A 16,477-nucleotide genomic window follows, 5' to 3' on the forward strand; every position below is an offset into this window, starting at 1 on the left:
CTCTAATTGCAGCCTGCTGCAAAGTGAAAGCAGTTACGTGAGCTGGCTATATATCCCTACTGCTCCCATAGAGCAGAATGGGAGCTCTCTGGTTGGCAGCTAGAGTGGCCTATCAAACCTTGGGGGACTAGGATTGGTGTTTCAAGGGCTGTAGAAGTCCATCCCCACCACCCCTTGCCTTGACAATTGATTCATCAGTGCCAGCGTGTCTGGCCTACAAAGTGCTCCCACAACCCCCCTGCAAAACCCGGTTCAGTTCATGGGCAAACCAATTGCATGAACTTCAGTTGGTGAACTACAAACCAGACCCAGTTCGTGACAAACTTCAGTTTGTAATTTAGTTTGTTCCTATCCTCCCTAGTTATTACACATGCCAGTGTCAGAGCAGTCTGCCATCATTGCCAGGGCCAGGTTTCTCAAAATCCATTCCACTTTTTCGTTGCAACTTTTGTTTGCTGTAATGTATTTTAATGGAGCATGTGCAAGTCAACTGTCATTCCTTTTGTTTGCTGTAATGTATTTCAATGGAGCTCAGGAAAATCAGATGGCCTTCTTGGCTCCCATTATATCCACTTGGCCTTCAGACATCTCCCATTATTCTCAACGGGCACTGTTGTACTTTGTTTTAGTACAGCCCCCTTTTGCCATGCCGATGGTTGCCAACCTCCAGGCAGCACCTGGAGATCTCCTGCTATTCCAACTGATCTCCAGGCAACCGAGATCAGTACCCCTGGAGTAAATGGCTGCTTTGGAAAGTGGGACTGTATGGCATCAGTGTTCCCTCCAAGCTGAGTTAGGGCGAACTAGCTCACAGTTTTTTCGCTTCCGGCTCACACATTTTTGTCTTAACCCAGGAAGGGAGCAAACTAAGTTATGCAGCAGCCAAATCGCTCGCTCACAACTTTAATGCCCATAGCTCCCAACATAGAATTTCTGCTCACAAGACTCCATAGCTTAGAAGGAGCATTGTATGGCATTATAGACACACTCCGAGGTCCTTCTTCTCCCCAAACCCTGTCCTCCCCAGGCTCCACCCCCACCCACCCCAAACCACCAGGTATTTCCCAACCGAGAGCTAGAAATCCTCCTCTGGGACCCCAAGACTCCATAGCTTAGAAGGAGCATTGTATGGCATTATAGACACACTCCGAGGTCCTTCTTCTCCCCAAACCCTGTCCTCCCCAGGCTCCACCCCCACCCACCCCAAACCACCAGGTATTTCCCAACCGAGAGCTAGAAATCCTCCTCTGGGACCCTTGCCCAACTGCTGGGGCCCTTGATCTCCACCCAGGCACTGCCTTCCCCCTCCTCAGCACTCCAGAATCCAGGCACAGAGTCCTCCCGGTCCCAAGGAAGCTCGTTTCTCCCACCCCCCATTTCAGGGAGCGGGAGCGAGATCAGAGTCTCGCGGTCCTCCTCCCCGGCGGAGGCTGGCGGAAGAGAAGGGGCCCGGCCCCTCCCGCGCGCCGTCTCTATGGAAGGGGTGGCGTCACATCCGGCTCCGCCCGCAGCTCCTTCCGCCGTAGTTGCAGGAACGCCTTTTGTGCCAGTGAAGCCGCAGAGATTCCGTCATGGTAGGGAAGCCGTGGCGCGGGCCGTTCTCCCCTCTCGGGATAGGTCCGCCTTTGTAGGGTGGGGCCCGGAAGCGGGTGAGCTGGTCGTTAGAACAAGCAGGGGGGTGCTTCTCTGTCCCTCCCGGTGGGGGGCTCAGGGGACGGGGGGTCGTCGCGCTCTCTCTTCTCCATCTTCGCGGCGTTCCTGCGCTAACAAGCGCGGGGATTGCTATGGAGCAGAGGGCTCCCAACGAGATACAGGGACGCGCTGATTTATCAGTCGTTGGGGTTGAAGAAGCCCCAGAAGGGTGCTCTGGGTTTGCAGCAGCAGCAGCAGAAGTCCCGGGTGGGGGTGGGGGGATTAAAATACTAGCATGCGCTGGAACCGCATCCTGTGCTGATGAGTCATGCTTCGGCTTGGAGCATTTTTGGCTGCAGTAATGGTAGGGATAGCTTGGATTTCCGGTCGCACCCAAAAGCTGCTCTTTTATTCCAAGCCTTTGTGTTGCTTAAGCTCCCTCCTGCAAATCTAGGTTGGAGGGGGGCGTCTCTATTCAGACTGTCACCCCCCCCTCCATCCCCACAGTTTGCTGCTTCCTGGTGGAGACTCCTCTGTGGGGTGTTGGCAGCAAACCGCAGTCCCTGCTTGATACCGCCTAGGTTTAAACTGTGCTTGTTTGCATATTATTTTGTTCATACAGTCTCCTAGGCAGGTTTCCCACATGGCACGCTTTTCTCTGAACTTTTAGGCCCTGATAATGATGCATTTCTCAGCTTTGCTTGGCTCAATAGAAAATACTAAGGATGTTGTAATAAACAGGGGTGGTTTAGAGCTGGCTGAATTTGAGATTCGGGGAAACTTTATTCCATTGAATGGTTACTCAGAGGTTGATAGAGCCAGTGTAATAGATTGTATCCTGGCCCCTCTTGAATATCTCCCCCACTTTGAGTTCCTAAAAGTTGGTGATTTCATGGGAAGTAATCATGTCCCAGTCTCCTTTTGTATAGATCGATCTCTAGCACGTTATCTTCTTCCAGCACACAGCTCTTCCCTCTTTCCCAAAATCAAAAGAAAGTTTGTCGGTTGTGCTGGAGCGCCAGCTCTAGTGACATGGCTCGAACCGTAATGGGTTCCATCCCTTGTAATATTCTTGTTAACAAGGTTTTGCAGTCTGATTCAGTGCTCAACTGTTTGCATCATTTGGATGAGGTATTAAAATTGTTGAGGACCCTTCTATGTGAAAAAGAACCTTGATATGACCGCCTCCAAAGTGGAGGAATAGTTGATTTAATAGTGACTGTAAAAGAATGAAAAGGCGGTGTCAGTAGAAGCACCACAAATTTCAGAGTAACTGTACAACATCCGCTCTTCGAGACCTGATAGAACTGAAGAAAATGTACAGAGAACTGATTAAAACGGGGAGACAGAGTGCCCTTAATAAGGAATGGGGATATCTCGTTTCAGTTATGAATAACAACAATAATAGGGATTTCTGGTTTGTCGTCAATACTACTATAAACCCAGCCTCTAAAACCCCATGCTGTATTGCCTCTCTGAAATGGGAGAACTATTTCAAGAAGCAATTCTCTGATGCTAGTGCTAGTACACCTACTACAGCCTTTATTATTCTTGGTCCCAGGTATCAATTAAGGAGGTCATTTGCCTTATCAAGGGATTAAAACTAGGCTCTGATCTAATCCCTAATGAGCTATTTAAGGCTGGTCCACAATGGTGAGCCACAGTTCTGGCCCCAATTTTCACAACATCAGTGGACAAGTACCGAGTTTATGGAAACACTCTATTATTGTCCCAGTATTTAAAAAGGGGCCCAGAAGTGATCAACCAATCAGCCTCCTTTCTTCTTTAGGAAAGCTATACTTCTCTACTAAAGGAGCTCCTGGATGGGATGGAACCAGAAACCTTATTGGGATAGGAACAGATAGGATTTAGGCGGGGTTCTGTGTGACATACGACCTCTGCCTAGTTCTTTATCACCTGGCTGAGAAATACTCATCCTTTAAGGGGTGGGGTGTCTATATGTGACTTTTATTGACCTCAAAGGGGGGGGCGCTTCAATTCTGTAAATTGCCCCAGCTTGTGGAACAAACTTAATCAGACTGCTGTGGACAAAAGACTCCTAGGACTTATTCAGCTACTATATTCGAGTTCAGCTGCCCAAGTATGATGCCAGTATGATAGGAATATAACAAATTTTTTTTTTGACTTGCCCAACCAAATTGGGCAAAGTTTATTACTTATTTTTTAACAATTTACATAGAAAAGAGCCATACATTTTAAAATAGCAAGCTGAATATCTCGCTCACATCATCATATTTGCATACAGCTTGGTTTAATAGTGTATTTTATTGAATACAAAATAAAACAAGGGGGGGAAATGGAATATAACAAATCTATTTAACTTGGAAAAGGGTGTGTGCCTTTTTTGTTTAATTTATATTTAAACGACGTAGGCAACAGTCTTTAAGGACTGCTGCCATCCACCAAGATTAGCCGAGGCTGCGGTGCCTATTTTTCTTTACACAGATGATGCCGTGGCCTTGTCCCAAACTAGGGTCGGGTTGCAAAGGACCTTGCAGTCTTTATCTAATTATTGCTCTCAAGAAAGCCTGGTGATTAACTATTTGAAATCTCAGATCCTAGTTTTCACCAAGACCAGAAAATGGAACCCATCTCAATGTAACAGCGGGTCCAATATTGAGCAAGTCAAGGCCTTCTATTTGGGGATTTTGTTTTCGGCGTATCTGTCTTGGACCCCTCAACTTAGAACAGTCCTTAATGAAGTGCCATAAATAGGTTCTTTCATAAGGGGAGGGGGAGTGTATTCCTGGAGCATTGCAAGCTTTCAATTTGAAAAGTGGTTCCCCTCATCCTTTATAGCTCAGCTATTTTGATTAAAGCTATCTCTGATAACATCGATCAACCCTTAGCCCAATTTTTAAGGAAAATACTGCATATTCCCTGCTGTGTGTCAAACGTATTGCAAACAGAATTTGGACAGATATCCTTGGAAGCCAGAGCATGGCTTTATGCCTTTAAAATATTATTAAAACAGCTCTGTGCTGATGGTTTGTTAGCTGCTCTAAATGGAGATACCCACAAATCGATTTGGATAAACGCCCTGGATGAGAAACTGATGATGGTTGAAATGTTGATTAATGATATTTGGGGGATGGGCACATCCAAAGCATTTTCTCTGATCAAAAAGTGTGTCCTAGAAATCGATTCTAGTAGCCTGATCCTGAGAGCCTGCAGAGTTTGCTCATGCCTGTCTTTTGGTCTTTCATTCCCAAGATCTTCTCCCCCCCCCCTATTGTATACACTATCTTACCATTCCATGTTACTGTAGAGCCTTTTTTGTTTGCAAGATTGAATATTATACCTACAATGTTTTTACAGGGGAGATTTTTAAATAGTCCCTTTTCCCATAGAATCTGCCTCTGTGGCCTTAATAGGGATAGATACAGCGATAAATTACTCTAGTAACTGAAAAAATTTCAGACCTTTTAACCCTTGCATCAAAAAAAAGAAGCAAGTATCTGCTGCTGCTCAAGATCTGTGAATCAATGAGCTTCTAAGAGTATAAAAGGAACAGAAAGTAGTCATGATCATGTGTAGAGTGCTTTCTGCTGAGTAACCAGCATGTTTGTGATTGTAGAAAAAAATAGCCAGGCATCATGACTTTCAGATTCTGGGCTAGAAGCACTTGAGAAAGTATGGCTTTTGTGGGCTCTTTCAGTAGTATGGGGTTGTCTGATACTACAGTCCATTCTACAGGAGAAGGGCCTTGGCTGTTTTCATCTACCTATTGATGCATTCATGGGTGTGTCTGGGGCAAATGTTGTTCCTGTTCATTCTATGTCAATGAGACCTCGAGCTGTTCCTTTTGTATTTAAATAAGAATGGAAGAGTGCTGGCTGGATCAGACCAGTGGTCCATCTAATCCGGCATCTTGATTTCCAGGAGTTACCACCCGAGCAGGTCATGGAAGCCAATGCCTTTCCCCTGGTGTTGCTTCCCAAAAGCTGGTATTCAGAGGTACACTTCAAAATTCTTTTTCGCTATCACAGCTAACAGCCATAAATAGGTCTGGTCCACTGCCTATTCTGAATGTCCTGCCCATCAACTAAATGGGGTGTCCCTGAGTTCTAGTATTTTGGGAGAGGCAGAAAAACTTATTTCCCCTTCCTCCCCACTATACACAGTTTTATGAACCTCTGTCATCTCCCTGCTTCCTTGCCTTTTTTCCTGGACTGGAAACCTTAAGCCTTTCCTCACAGGGAAAGTGGTCTTTCCTTTTCATCATGTTGGTTGTGCTTTGCTAGCTTTACGGTGTTCTTTTTGAGATGGGAGTACCAGAATTGTACAGCATTCCCAATGTAGCCACATCGTAGACCTTTATAACCACATTATGGTACTGGCTGGGTTTTTTTTGACCCCTTTTGTAATAATAATCCCCAACATCGAACCTGCCTGCCAGGGCACGTTGTGATGGCCATGAGCACAGATAGCTTTAAAAGGGGGTTAGACAGATTCATGGAGGAGAGGGACCCATGACGGCTACTAGTCATGATGACTGAAGGAAGCCTCCATATTCATTAGTAACAAAGCCCTGAATACCAGAGCTGGGAAGCAGCAGCAGGGGAGGGACTCAGTTTGTGCTCCAGGGCAACTGGTTGGTGTGACATGAGATGCTGGCCTACATGGATCACTGGTCAGATCCAATAGGCTTATTCTGATCTTATGGTTTTTCCCACCCATTCTGCCGCCGCTTTCATTGAACCAGTTAATCACACAACCCCAAGATCTTTTTTCCCTGTACATGTGTAAAATCACCACAGTTTTAGCACCATGCATGAATTCGTTTGTTCCAGAGTGCATCATTGTATACTTCTGTACGCTGAACCTCATCTGACGCTTTGAGGACCCCTCACTCTTCCCTCCCTCAGAGGCAGATTTTTCCCTCCAAAAAGTTTTTGTTCCCTTCCGTGACTGAGCCGCCTCAAGTAATGTGGTTTTCTTCCTCGACTTTAAAAAAAAAAAAAAAAGAGGCACACACCAATCAAGCCTTGAGTGAGCAGCTGACTCTGGAGCCTGGAACCTGAGGGAAGATTCAGGAGCCGTCTTTACTTCAACCCCTCCTCCAAATGGCACTCGAGACGACGTAAAAGTCAGACAGAACAAGAGATTTTATTTAAAAGACAGGGGAAGGTCAGGGGAAGTCAGGAGTTGTTAACGTCGAGGCAGAAATCAGTGGTTGTACGGATTGTAGTTCTTTATACAGGCAAATGAGAGTTATTGCAGATTATTTTCTTAGTTATTGAGGTCTTAATATTGAGAGGCTTTCCCCCTGTGTTTCCCAAACACCACAGTTCTTCTTAATAGAATTTCCTATTTCTCCTCTGGTTTCCTTGAGGCTGGTACTTTCTTTCAAGATCTAACTCCCTTCCTTTTAGTCCCTAATTTCTATCTAGCTCTTGAGGCGTCTCAAGCAGTTTCCTTTCACAACAGACCAGGGACGATCTCCTCCCAGAGAGAACTCTCCCTGTTTAACTGGGCAGGGATTCTTCTTATTTCCCTAGACGATATCCTCCCTTTCCTTTGACCTGAATGGGAGTCTCATCTCACTATCCAAACAACCCTGCCGAATCTCATTTGCCGTTCTCGTGTGAGCCCAGGTTGGGACTCAGACTCTTTCAGTTCTTTGCCTGAATTCTCCCTCATAGCGGATTTTCAACAGTTATGATACAGAATCCCCTCTCTCCTCTCAAATCAGGAATCTGTCAGAATAATCACACACCCCCCCCCAGCATCCAGCTAATATTGTTTCTTCAGGCTGGTGCTGGCCAATCGGAGTGCTTGGAGCAGCCTGTCACTCAAAGCCTGGCTCCAATCCTGTGAGGATTTCACATACCCTCACAGTGCAGCACTTTGCAGCTTGTTTTAAGGGCTGTCCATCACAGCTTCCTATTCCCCCAATTTGGCGGGATTTTTGTCTTCATGAGCCACTTTGGTTTTTGCCATTATGAATAACTTGGTGTCATCCGCAAACGTGGCCTTTTCCTGCGTTGATTACTGCTTATTTCAAATCGCTAATGAACAAAATAAACAGCACTGGTCCTAATAAAGGTCTCTGACAGACCCCACCAGTGTTCCCTCTAAGCTGAGTTAGTGTGAGCTAGTTCAGTTTTTTGGCCTCCGGCTCACACCTTTTGTCTTAGCTCAGGAAGGAGGGCTCCAGAGCAAACTAATTTATGCAGCAGCCAGATTGCTCGCTCACAACTTTAATGCCAGTAGCTCACAAAGTAGAATTTTTGCTCACAGCTTAGAGCGAGCATTGGACCCCACTGCTTGCTTCCTTCCGTGGTCAGAATGAGCAAAGTTATCATGGCAGAGCATGGCAGGAGGGGTAGCCCTACAGATATGTGGGTCCAAGGGCACATAAGAGCTTTGTAGGTGATATCCAGCATCTCAAATTGGACCCAGGAACTGGTCCAATGAAGGGTCTGCACATTGAGTGTGATAAGCATAACCTGCCTAGTGCCCCACAGTAACTGAGTTGTAGAGCTCCACACTAACTTGAGTTTCCAAATTGTCTGTAAAGTGCAAACCCCTGTAGAGTGCATTGCAATAGTGTAGCCTTGAGATAATCATAGGATGGAGCCACATGGCCACGTCAAAGTATGGGACCATTTGCACTAAATGTGGCAGTGAATTCCACATGTTCATTGCTCTTTGGGTGAAGAAGGACTTCCTTTTATCCATTATAAGCCTACTGCTCATTAATTTCATTGGGTGCCCATGAGGTCTTGTATTGTGAGAAAGGGAGAAAATAACTTCTTTATCTTCTCTATCCCATGCATAATTTTTGTAAACCTCTATCATGTCACCCCTCAATCGTCATTTCTCCAAGCTAAAGGACCCTAACCTCTTTAACCTTTCTTCATAGGGAAGGTGTTCCACCCCTCTAATCATTTTAGTTGTCCTTTTCTGCACCCTTTCCAGTGTTATAACATCTTTTTTGAGATGTGGTGACCAGAACTGTACTTTTAGTTTTGATAATTGTGTAACAATAGCAAAACTGTGTAACTATAGCAAAAAAAAAAAAAGCAGAAGAGGTTTGGAGTAAAAGTTGTTGCAAATTTTGGTTTGGTTTCCTACGATAACTTACGACAAGCACTTCATCCTGAGTGTCGTTCTGCCTGCGTTGCCTGTCGGAGGCTTGGGTCCAACCATGTGGAAATGCAAACAGATTTTTGCAGAAGATCTTGTGCAACACACCTAGCACTTTCCTCCTCCTATATCACGAGGCCCAAAAACCGGTTACACAGGATCTTGCATAAGCGGAAAGGCAAGCAGGGGCAGTGGCTGCCGCAGCTTTTTTCTTGCATTTCTGCTTACACAAGAGCTCTAGTACAAGTGGACATTTGGGCTGGGCCCAACCCAAAAGGTTTTTTGTTCGTCTGTTTGCCGTCAGGTCACAACTGATTCATGGCGGTCCCTGGTGGGGTTTTCAAAGCAAGAGATGTTCAGCGGTGGCTTGCTTTTGTCTGCTTTCACATCATGGTTCTAATATTCCTTGGAAGTCTCCCGTCCAAATACTAGCCAGGGCTTGACCCTGCTTAGCTTTCCAGGATCTGATGAGATCAGGCTAGCCTGGGCTATCCAGGTCAGGTCACCCAAAAGTTACTATGGTCCCAGTCACACGGGCAGGAAAATGCGCGGGGGGTGGTGGTGGTGGGGAACGTGGCTGTTAGCCCCGGGGCTAAAAACCGCACGGTTGCTTGATCAGACCTACCGATCGAGGTCCCGTGGTAGGGGGGAGGTGCCGATCACTCCACTGTCCTGCGGCGCGGCAAAGAAGCGGGGCAAACAGGTTGTTTGTTTTTTTAATTTAAACTCAAATGTGCGCATGCTCCCTTGGGTGCGTGTGCACATCCGTGGAGACTTTGAAAAAAAATTTCCGGGGGGACATGGGTGGGCGCCGGAACTACCTCCGGAAACGTGATCAGACGCCCGCCCTTGCCCCGCGGTTTCAGAAAACTAGTACCTCCGAGGTACTAGTTTTTTACTGCGCGTCTTCGGCGGGAAGCCTCGGTTGCGCCACGGGAGCCCGACGCTTCCCAGATGTGCCGGTGAGATCACGCCCAGAAACTCCGCCTATCTTCCGTCCCTCTAGCGTGCCTAATGCTCCGTGTGACCGCAGCCTATGTTAGAAATGACTATTCAGTGCATAGGAATTTCTCGTCGCTCTAAGCAATGACTGTAAGCCAAAGAAAGGAATGGGGACTCCTAAAGCCATCTTGTATGCCAACAGGCATCCGGTGTCCAGGTCGCTGACGAGGTCTGTCGTATCTTTTACGACATGAAAGTTCGAAAGTGTTCTACACCCGAGGAAGTCAAGAAGAGGAAAAAGGCAGTTATCTTTTGCCTCAGCCCAGACAAGAAATGCATTGTCGTGGAGGAAGGCAAAGAGATCCTCGTGGGCGACATTGGCGTGACGGTCATGGATCCTTTCAAGCACTTTGTGCAGATGTTGCCAGAAAAAGATTGCCGCTATGCCTTGTACGATGCAAGCTTTGAAACAAAGGAGTCCAAAAAAGAGGAGCTGATGTTCTTCTTGTGGTAAGGTTAAAAAAGCGACAGCGCGTGGGCGGCAGTGCCATGCAGCATTCTGGGTCTCTGCCAATTAAGTTACAAGAACAAACACAGCAGATATGTTAGGGATACTGTGAGCACTGTCTGCATGGTCAGAAGAGAAATGTCCATCCTTGTTGGGGGAGGGAGTCTTGCTTGGGATCATGGTGCATCTATGTACTGGCACCCTTGTACTCCTTCAAGACTCTTGCAGAAGGGAGGTGAGTTTTGCACCCAAGGCAGTGTGCCCCCCCCCCCCGGTAATGAGTCTGGTGCTCTCGGGGGGGAAATCTCAGGTGAACTCTGTCATGTGTGACCTAAGGAAAGAGGCAGGTTTTGTCTTCTTGTCAAATTTGTCCCAGAATGCAGCCTGCTACTTTTGTCCCACTGCACCCATTTTACTTGCATGTCTCTGCCCTAATTTCCATTTTTTGGCCACACAAGATTGTAATGGAATCAACACAAATACAAATACAATACCTTTATTGGAATCCATGAACTAGCTTTTTAGTACTGCGAGAGGAAAAGGATCTTGTCCATGCAGTGGTGTCTGCTATTTTTAAAAGTATGGAATAAAGCTACTCTTGTGGCTTGGTGATTATTTATTTATTTGTTTGTTTTGTTTTATTAGATTTACTAGGCCTCCCTTCCCTAGAAACAGGGCTCAGGGCAGCTTACAACAAAATAGTGTATAAATCTAAATTTAAAACTAAGTTAAAATAACCCAATAATCACTAATAAATAAAAACAGCATACATATAGTATATAAGATGGCGGAAAGAATTCCAGCTCCCCAGCCTCCCGGGGGAGGGGGGTTACGAGGGATGGGGAATTATGTAAGAGTACCAAGGACGCCCTGTCGAAGGCCCGGCAGTGCATGCCCTGCGGAAAGGTAACAACTCCCACAGGGCATAGATGTCTTCTGGCAGAGCGTTCCACCAGGCAGGTGCCAGGGCCGAGAAAGTCCTGGCCCTGGTCAAGGACAGCCAGACCAGGGACCACCAAGAGGTTCTCATTTCCTCCGTGTAGTGCTCTTCCAGGGGCATACTGGGGGAGGTGATCCTGAAGATATGTAGGTCACTAACCTTGGTTTGTTTGAATCTACTAACCAGGGCACCAGAAGGGGCTCCACTTAAAATGAAAATGATCTACGCAAGCTCTAAAGATGCAATCAGAAAGAAATTTCAAGGTATGTAATCTCAAGTGGTCCTTCACTCATTATCAGACGTTTTCTGTGTTGGGAGCAATGTTCCCTCCAAGCTGTGGAGTCTTGTGAGCAAAAATTCTGCTTTGTTGAGCTACCAGCAGTAAAGTTGTGAGTAAGCGATTTGGCTACTGTGTAAATTAGTTTGCTCTGGAGTCATCCTTCCTGAGTAAAGGCGAAAATCTGTGGGCTGGAGGCTAAAAAACTGTGAGCTAGCTCACCCTAACTCAGCTTAGAGGGAGCACTGGTTGGGAGTTAATATTTTTAAAGAATTGCTGTTTTGCAGGACTGCTGATCAAGGTAAACTAACTGACATAAGGTTACCTGATGCTCCAGGTAAATAAGAGTTGCACTCGTGCCTAAGAGCAAAATCCATGTGCAAGCCCACTGAAATGAACATGACCTATGCACGAATACCATACAAATCAATACTTCATTTTAATTCGTATTGTATGGGAGAACTTTCTGGTGGATTGTGCCACACAGAAGCTTGGCAAAAGCTGCCTGGTTTTGTTTGGTACATAATTATTGCCCTGTTGTGTACTATACAGAGTGTATTTTCCTGTGCACCACTACTACCAGCTGAGGTGGCTATTCTTGTCTAGTGAGGTGGGTTGTTAGAAACCAAGACTTGCTGACGTGCCTCCTTTCCCCACTCTTCTCCACATTCTCTAACCGCTGTTGCCATCAAACCTCCGTTTTGGTTCGCCTTCTTCCTTCCCCACCCATTTTTAACATAGTACCAGCTTCTTTCTAGCTATTACAGCACCAAAATGTGGAAAGCTAGTGGAAGAAGTAGAATCACACCAAATCCCATTACCTTGTTGAGGAACACAGCCTTTCCAGAGAGCAGTGACTTCACCAGGTGTTGAGCCATTAATCAAGGCATTTCCAAGTGGTCAATGTGCTGTTTACCACAAAAGGCTCATGCTGTGTTAACATTATGTCGAGGAAAAGGACACACAGAACAGGTGATCTGTTTGTATTGCCCAGCAAAACCTCAATTCGATGAGACTGCCTCCAGATAGACTTTCACCATCTGGAGATGTCCCACTCCTTTTTAGAAATATTTTTAGGAGCCTGAACCACCCCTCCTCCCTGTCAGCTGGCCAGATGGCACAACTCCATGCCCTCTTTGCCTTGTTCTATCCTTGTTCTAAGCCTGGTTAAGAGAAGATTGTGTGGTGTGTGTTTGACTCAAGCCCCTTGCCTTATAACTGGGGCCAGAACCTGTCCCTCAATCAAACCTGCGCCTGCCCACGAATGCCTGCATCTCATGAGCTGCAAAGCACCTCTCCTGACACACATTACACGTCTCTCCTGTTCTTATTCCAGATTAGTTTTGAATTATTTGCTGCCTGAATGCTGGATCCCTGCCTGGGGAATCTCACCTTTTCCCAGAACGTCACGGATAGGTAGCACTAGTGTCTGCTTTATCTATTGCTCTGCCTGTTTTGGTCTCTTGCCCCCCTCCGCACAGTGTGCATGGAAGTTTGGAATCTGTGGCTCTTAAGATGAGCTGCATAAGTGTTAAGCACAGTATTAAAATGCTTGACATAATTTTGACAGCTTGCATTTACTAATTCGTCAGCCCTGTTCGTTTGTTGTTCCCTCATTATATATTTTTTTGTTTCTGATTACAACCAACCTGGATCGCTGTTATTCCTTTTAGGCTTTTAAAGGAGCAAAGAAGCTTCGTTAGCAGATCCGTCATAGCCCTTTGCATGGTTACTGCCAAGGTTGGGAACTACACCAGAGCCAGTTTGGTGTGGTGGTTAAGTGCGTGGACTCTAATCTGGGAGAACCGGGTTTGACTCCCCACTCCTCAACTTGCACCTGCTGGATGACCTTGGGCAAGGCGTAGTTCTGATAAGAGCTGTCCTTGAAAAAAGAGCAGTTTCTGTCAGAGCTCTCTCAGCCCCGCCCACCTCACAGGGTGTCTGTTGTGGGGAGGGGAAGGGGAAGGAGTTTGTAAGCTGCTCTGAGACACCTTTGGGTGGTGAAGGGCGGGGTATAAATCCAATCTCTTCTTCTTCCTTTAAACTGGGTGTAGAATGTAAACCAGCAGCTCTTTTAGCATAGGAGTGAGAGTCAGCGGAAGGGAGGGTTTCTTGCTTACACTCCAGCAGTTTTTGTGTGGTTCCGAGCCCGACTGGGAAGTCGGCCACATTCATATTGACTGGTATCTAGCTTACATGTGGCTCCCTGGCCACGTGCGACACGGCCAGATTCATGGCGGTCTTCTAAGGATTCTTTGGCTCCTCTCTCCTGTCGCTTTTGCTCCGATAGCGCTTGTGGGCACCTCTTCGGTGACTTCATGATCTCCGGTCCTGCCCACGATTAAATGTGGAATGAGTGAAACACCTGATCTGCTGCACCTGCCTTACTTGTATTTCTTTAATTTTACTTTCCACATATATCCTGCTTTTCTCCCTAATTGGGACTGAAAGCAGCGTGTCCTGTCGCTCTCCCCTCCTGCCCTCTGTCCTTGTGAGGTAGGCGAGGCAGAGGGATTGGCCCAAGGTCACTCCTGAAGCTGCCATGGTAGAGTGAGGATTCAAGCCCAGTTCTCCCAGGTCTTAGCCCTACACTCCAGGTGCTGTGCCGTGCCAGCAGTAAGGGCTTGCAGGGGCCCAGTTTGTCCAGAAGTAGCTACTGGCAGATGTCATACTAGGCTAAACCTATCCTTTCTGTTTAGTTTGATTTTTACATTACCCCCCCCCCACACACACACACACCCTTCTTCTGTGGGACTCTCATTTGGGAGTTGGGTGCTGTGGCCTTGGCTTCCACAGGCCGCGTGACACTTGGTTGCAGAATGATGTCATTCGTTCCTCCAAAGGCCCTCTAGCAAAAAGGAGAGGCTGTCATATTTTTAATTCTGAACTTGGCCCTAGAGTGTGGAGCAAAAAAATCTGCACAAAGGAGCCAGGGACAGACAGGGAGGAGGTCTGGAAAAACCTGAGGGGGGGGGGGGGGATCCAGGTTGGCAGAAAAGTCTGAAAAATAAAAATAAGTTTAAAAATCGGGATAACCCCCCCCCCAAATAATAGAAACAATGTCCATAGCTTTAAGAAACGAATGCCCACTGAGCTCTTACGTGACTACGTTCTGACTTCTCACTGACTCTGTTGGGGGTTGCTAGGTAACTACAACAGTATTGGTGAGCCTCCTTCGTTTCTGTAAATCAAAGGTGGAACAGAGCAGAGGTGAACTAAGAGGCCTAAAACAGCCCAAAACAGCCCATTCCCTGTCATCTCACCTGGTGGAGGAAGCATTTTCTGGGGCCAGGCCTGACAGTGGCCTCTGCACAACTTGCTGGCCTTGTGGCCGTACAACTTGCTTGGGTGACTCACAACTGCAGAGCTTGCATGACTTGACCAGCCTGGAGGTGGCTGCCAAAAAACTCACCCATGCGATTCACGACTGCATGAGTTTTGCTGCTTGGTTGGACTTTTCCTGGGGAGAGGCTGCTGGGGTGGGGGAGGAGGGCAAACTGGAGGGGGCAGATACAGATAGGTTGGTTGGTAGTTGGAGTGAAGGAAGCAGGAAAAAGGGGAGGGGCTATATAGGCTTTCAGGGGAGAGGAAGGAAAGCCGGAGGGGACGGATACAGATAGGTTGGTTGGTAGTTGGAGTGAAGGAAGCAGGAAAAAGGGGAGGGGCTATATAGGCTTTCAGGGGAGAGGAAGGAAAGCCGGAGGGGACGGATACAGATAGGTTGGTTGGTAGTTGGAAGGAAGGAAGCAGGAAAAAGGGGATGGGCTGTATAGGGTATAGGCTGTATAGGTTGCCAGGGGAGAGGAAGGAAAGCTGGAGAGGACAGATAGGCTGGAGAAGAAGGAAGCAGGAAAAGGGGAGAGGCTATATAGGCCACCAGGGGGGGAAAGGAAATAGTGTGGGGAAGGGGAAATGGAGGGAAATTAAACCCTCCCCACAAGCCCATCTTTGAGTCCTACTAGTAGGTTATTTATTTTGTTTTATACCCTGCCTTTCTCCCCGAAGAAGACCAAAAGCAGTTGGCATCATTTTCCACTGCTCCATTTTATCTACACAACAATTCCGAGAGGTGCACGGCTGGCCCGAGGTCACCCAGCGAGCTTCCAAGGCAGAGTGGGGATTCAAACCTGAGACTCCCAGATTCTACTCCGACACTAACCACGATACCACACTGGCTTTCTGTTTACCGACTGATTGAAAAATGCTTCTTTCCTGCCTTTTCCCATTGTGAAACAGTCCCGAGGCTCACAACATATGCAGGCCACAAAAACACGCAAAACAGCAAAACGTTAAGAACAATACAACAGAGTCAAAACTAATTGCGAAAAGACTGTCCACAGCTCACCATAACCTAAAAGAGGAATTCAGCCAAAGTCTCCGTGAACTGAGTGGCTGAGCGTTCCCCTCACCTCCCACCTCCTCTGGTGGGCCATTCCGCAAGACAGGAAGAATGGCTGGGGGGAAAAGGAAACATGATCAGGCAGCCGAGGAACGAACCATCCTATAAGAGGGAATCCAAAGCAGGGCTTAACTCCGTGGCTCCCGCCGCTACCTAACTTGTTCTCTTTCTTTTCTAGGCATAAAGCATGAATGTCAAGCGAATGGGCCAGAGGACCTCAACAGAACATGCATTGCTGAGAAGCTGGGTGGCTCCTTAATAGTGGCCTTCGAAGGCTGCCCTGTGTAGTGCCACACTTAACAAGGATGATATTTGGTGTAAAGGACCAGAGCATTGTTAATTGTCAGGACGTCGTCTCTTTAGAATAAAATAGATTTCGGGGGAAAATGGTTGGCATATAAATAGCCTTTTCAAATTAATAAAAAAAATCCTCTCAAGGTTATATTGTCGTGTGGTGATGTATGTGTTGGGATGACAATCTCTCTATTACCTTCAAGTGTGTAGTCACCATCAAAGTTACAAGACTGCTCTTTCCAGTGAAGTCTTGAGGACTTGTTTGGGTAAAGACAGCAGCTGTGCGAAGAACAGATAAAATCCACTCTTAGAAGGCCACCTAGGGAAAACAGTGCCTCAGAGCGAATAATAGTTTTATACGGATAAAAAGGG

General features: G+C 46.9%; 1 protein-coding gene across 1 annotated transcript; it reads left to right on the top strand.

Moving 5' to 3' along the window:
- The first annotated feature begins 1,486 nt into the window (after positions 1 to 1,486).
- Positions 1,487 to 16,244, top strand: DSTN (destrin (actin depolymerizing factor)). The gene is made up of 4 exons (XM_015409705.1): positions 1,487 to 1,574; positions 9,890 to 10,197; positions 11,322 to 11,398; positions 15,990 to 16,244. The coding sequence occupies exons 1-4, from the start codon at positions 1,572 to 1,574 to the stop codon at positions 16,097 to 16,099; spliced, it is 498 nt and encodes a 165-aa protein (XP_015265191.1). The 5' UTR covers positions 1,487 to 1,571; the 3' UTR covers positions 16,100 to 16,244.
- The last annotated feature ends 233 nt before the right edge of the window (positions 16,245 to 16,477 follow it).

The sequence above is a fragment of the Gekko japonicus genome, unplaced genomic scaffold (genome assembly GCF_001447785.1).
Source record: "Gekko japonicus isolate JY-2015 unplaced genomic scaffold, Gekko_japonicus_V1.1 scaffold3439, whole genome shotgun sequence".
NCBI lineage: Eukaryota > Metazoa > Chordata > Lepidosauria > Squamata > Gekkonidae > Gekko > Gekko japonicus.

Coding starts and splice junctions, on each gene's coding strand:
- DSTN (XM_015409705.1), top strand. Junction 10,198..11,321: donor GAGCTGATGTTCTTCTTGTG/GTAAGGTTAAAA, acceptor TCTACTAACCAG/GGCACCAGAAGGGGCTCCAC. Junction 11,399..15,989: donor AATCAGAAAGAAATTTCAAG/GTATGTAATCTC, acceptor TTTCTTTTCTAG/GCATAAAGCATGAATGTCAA.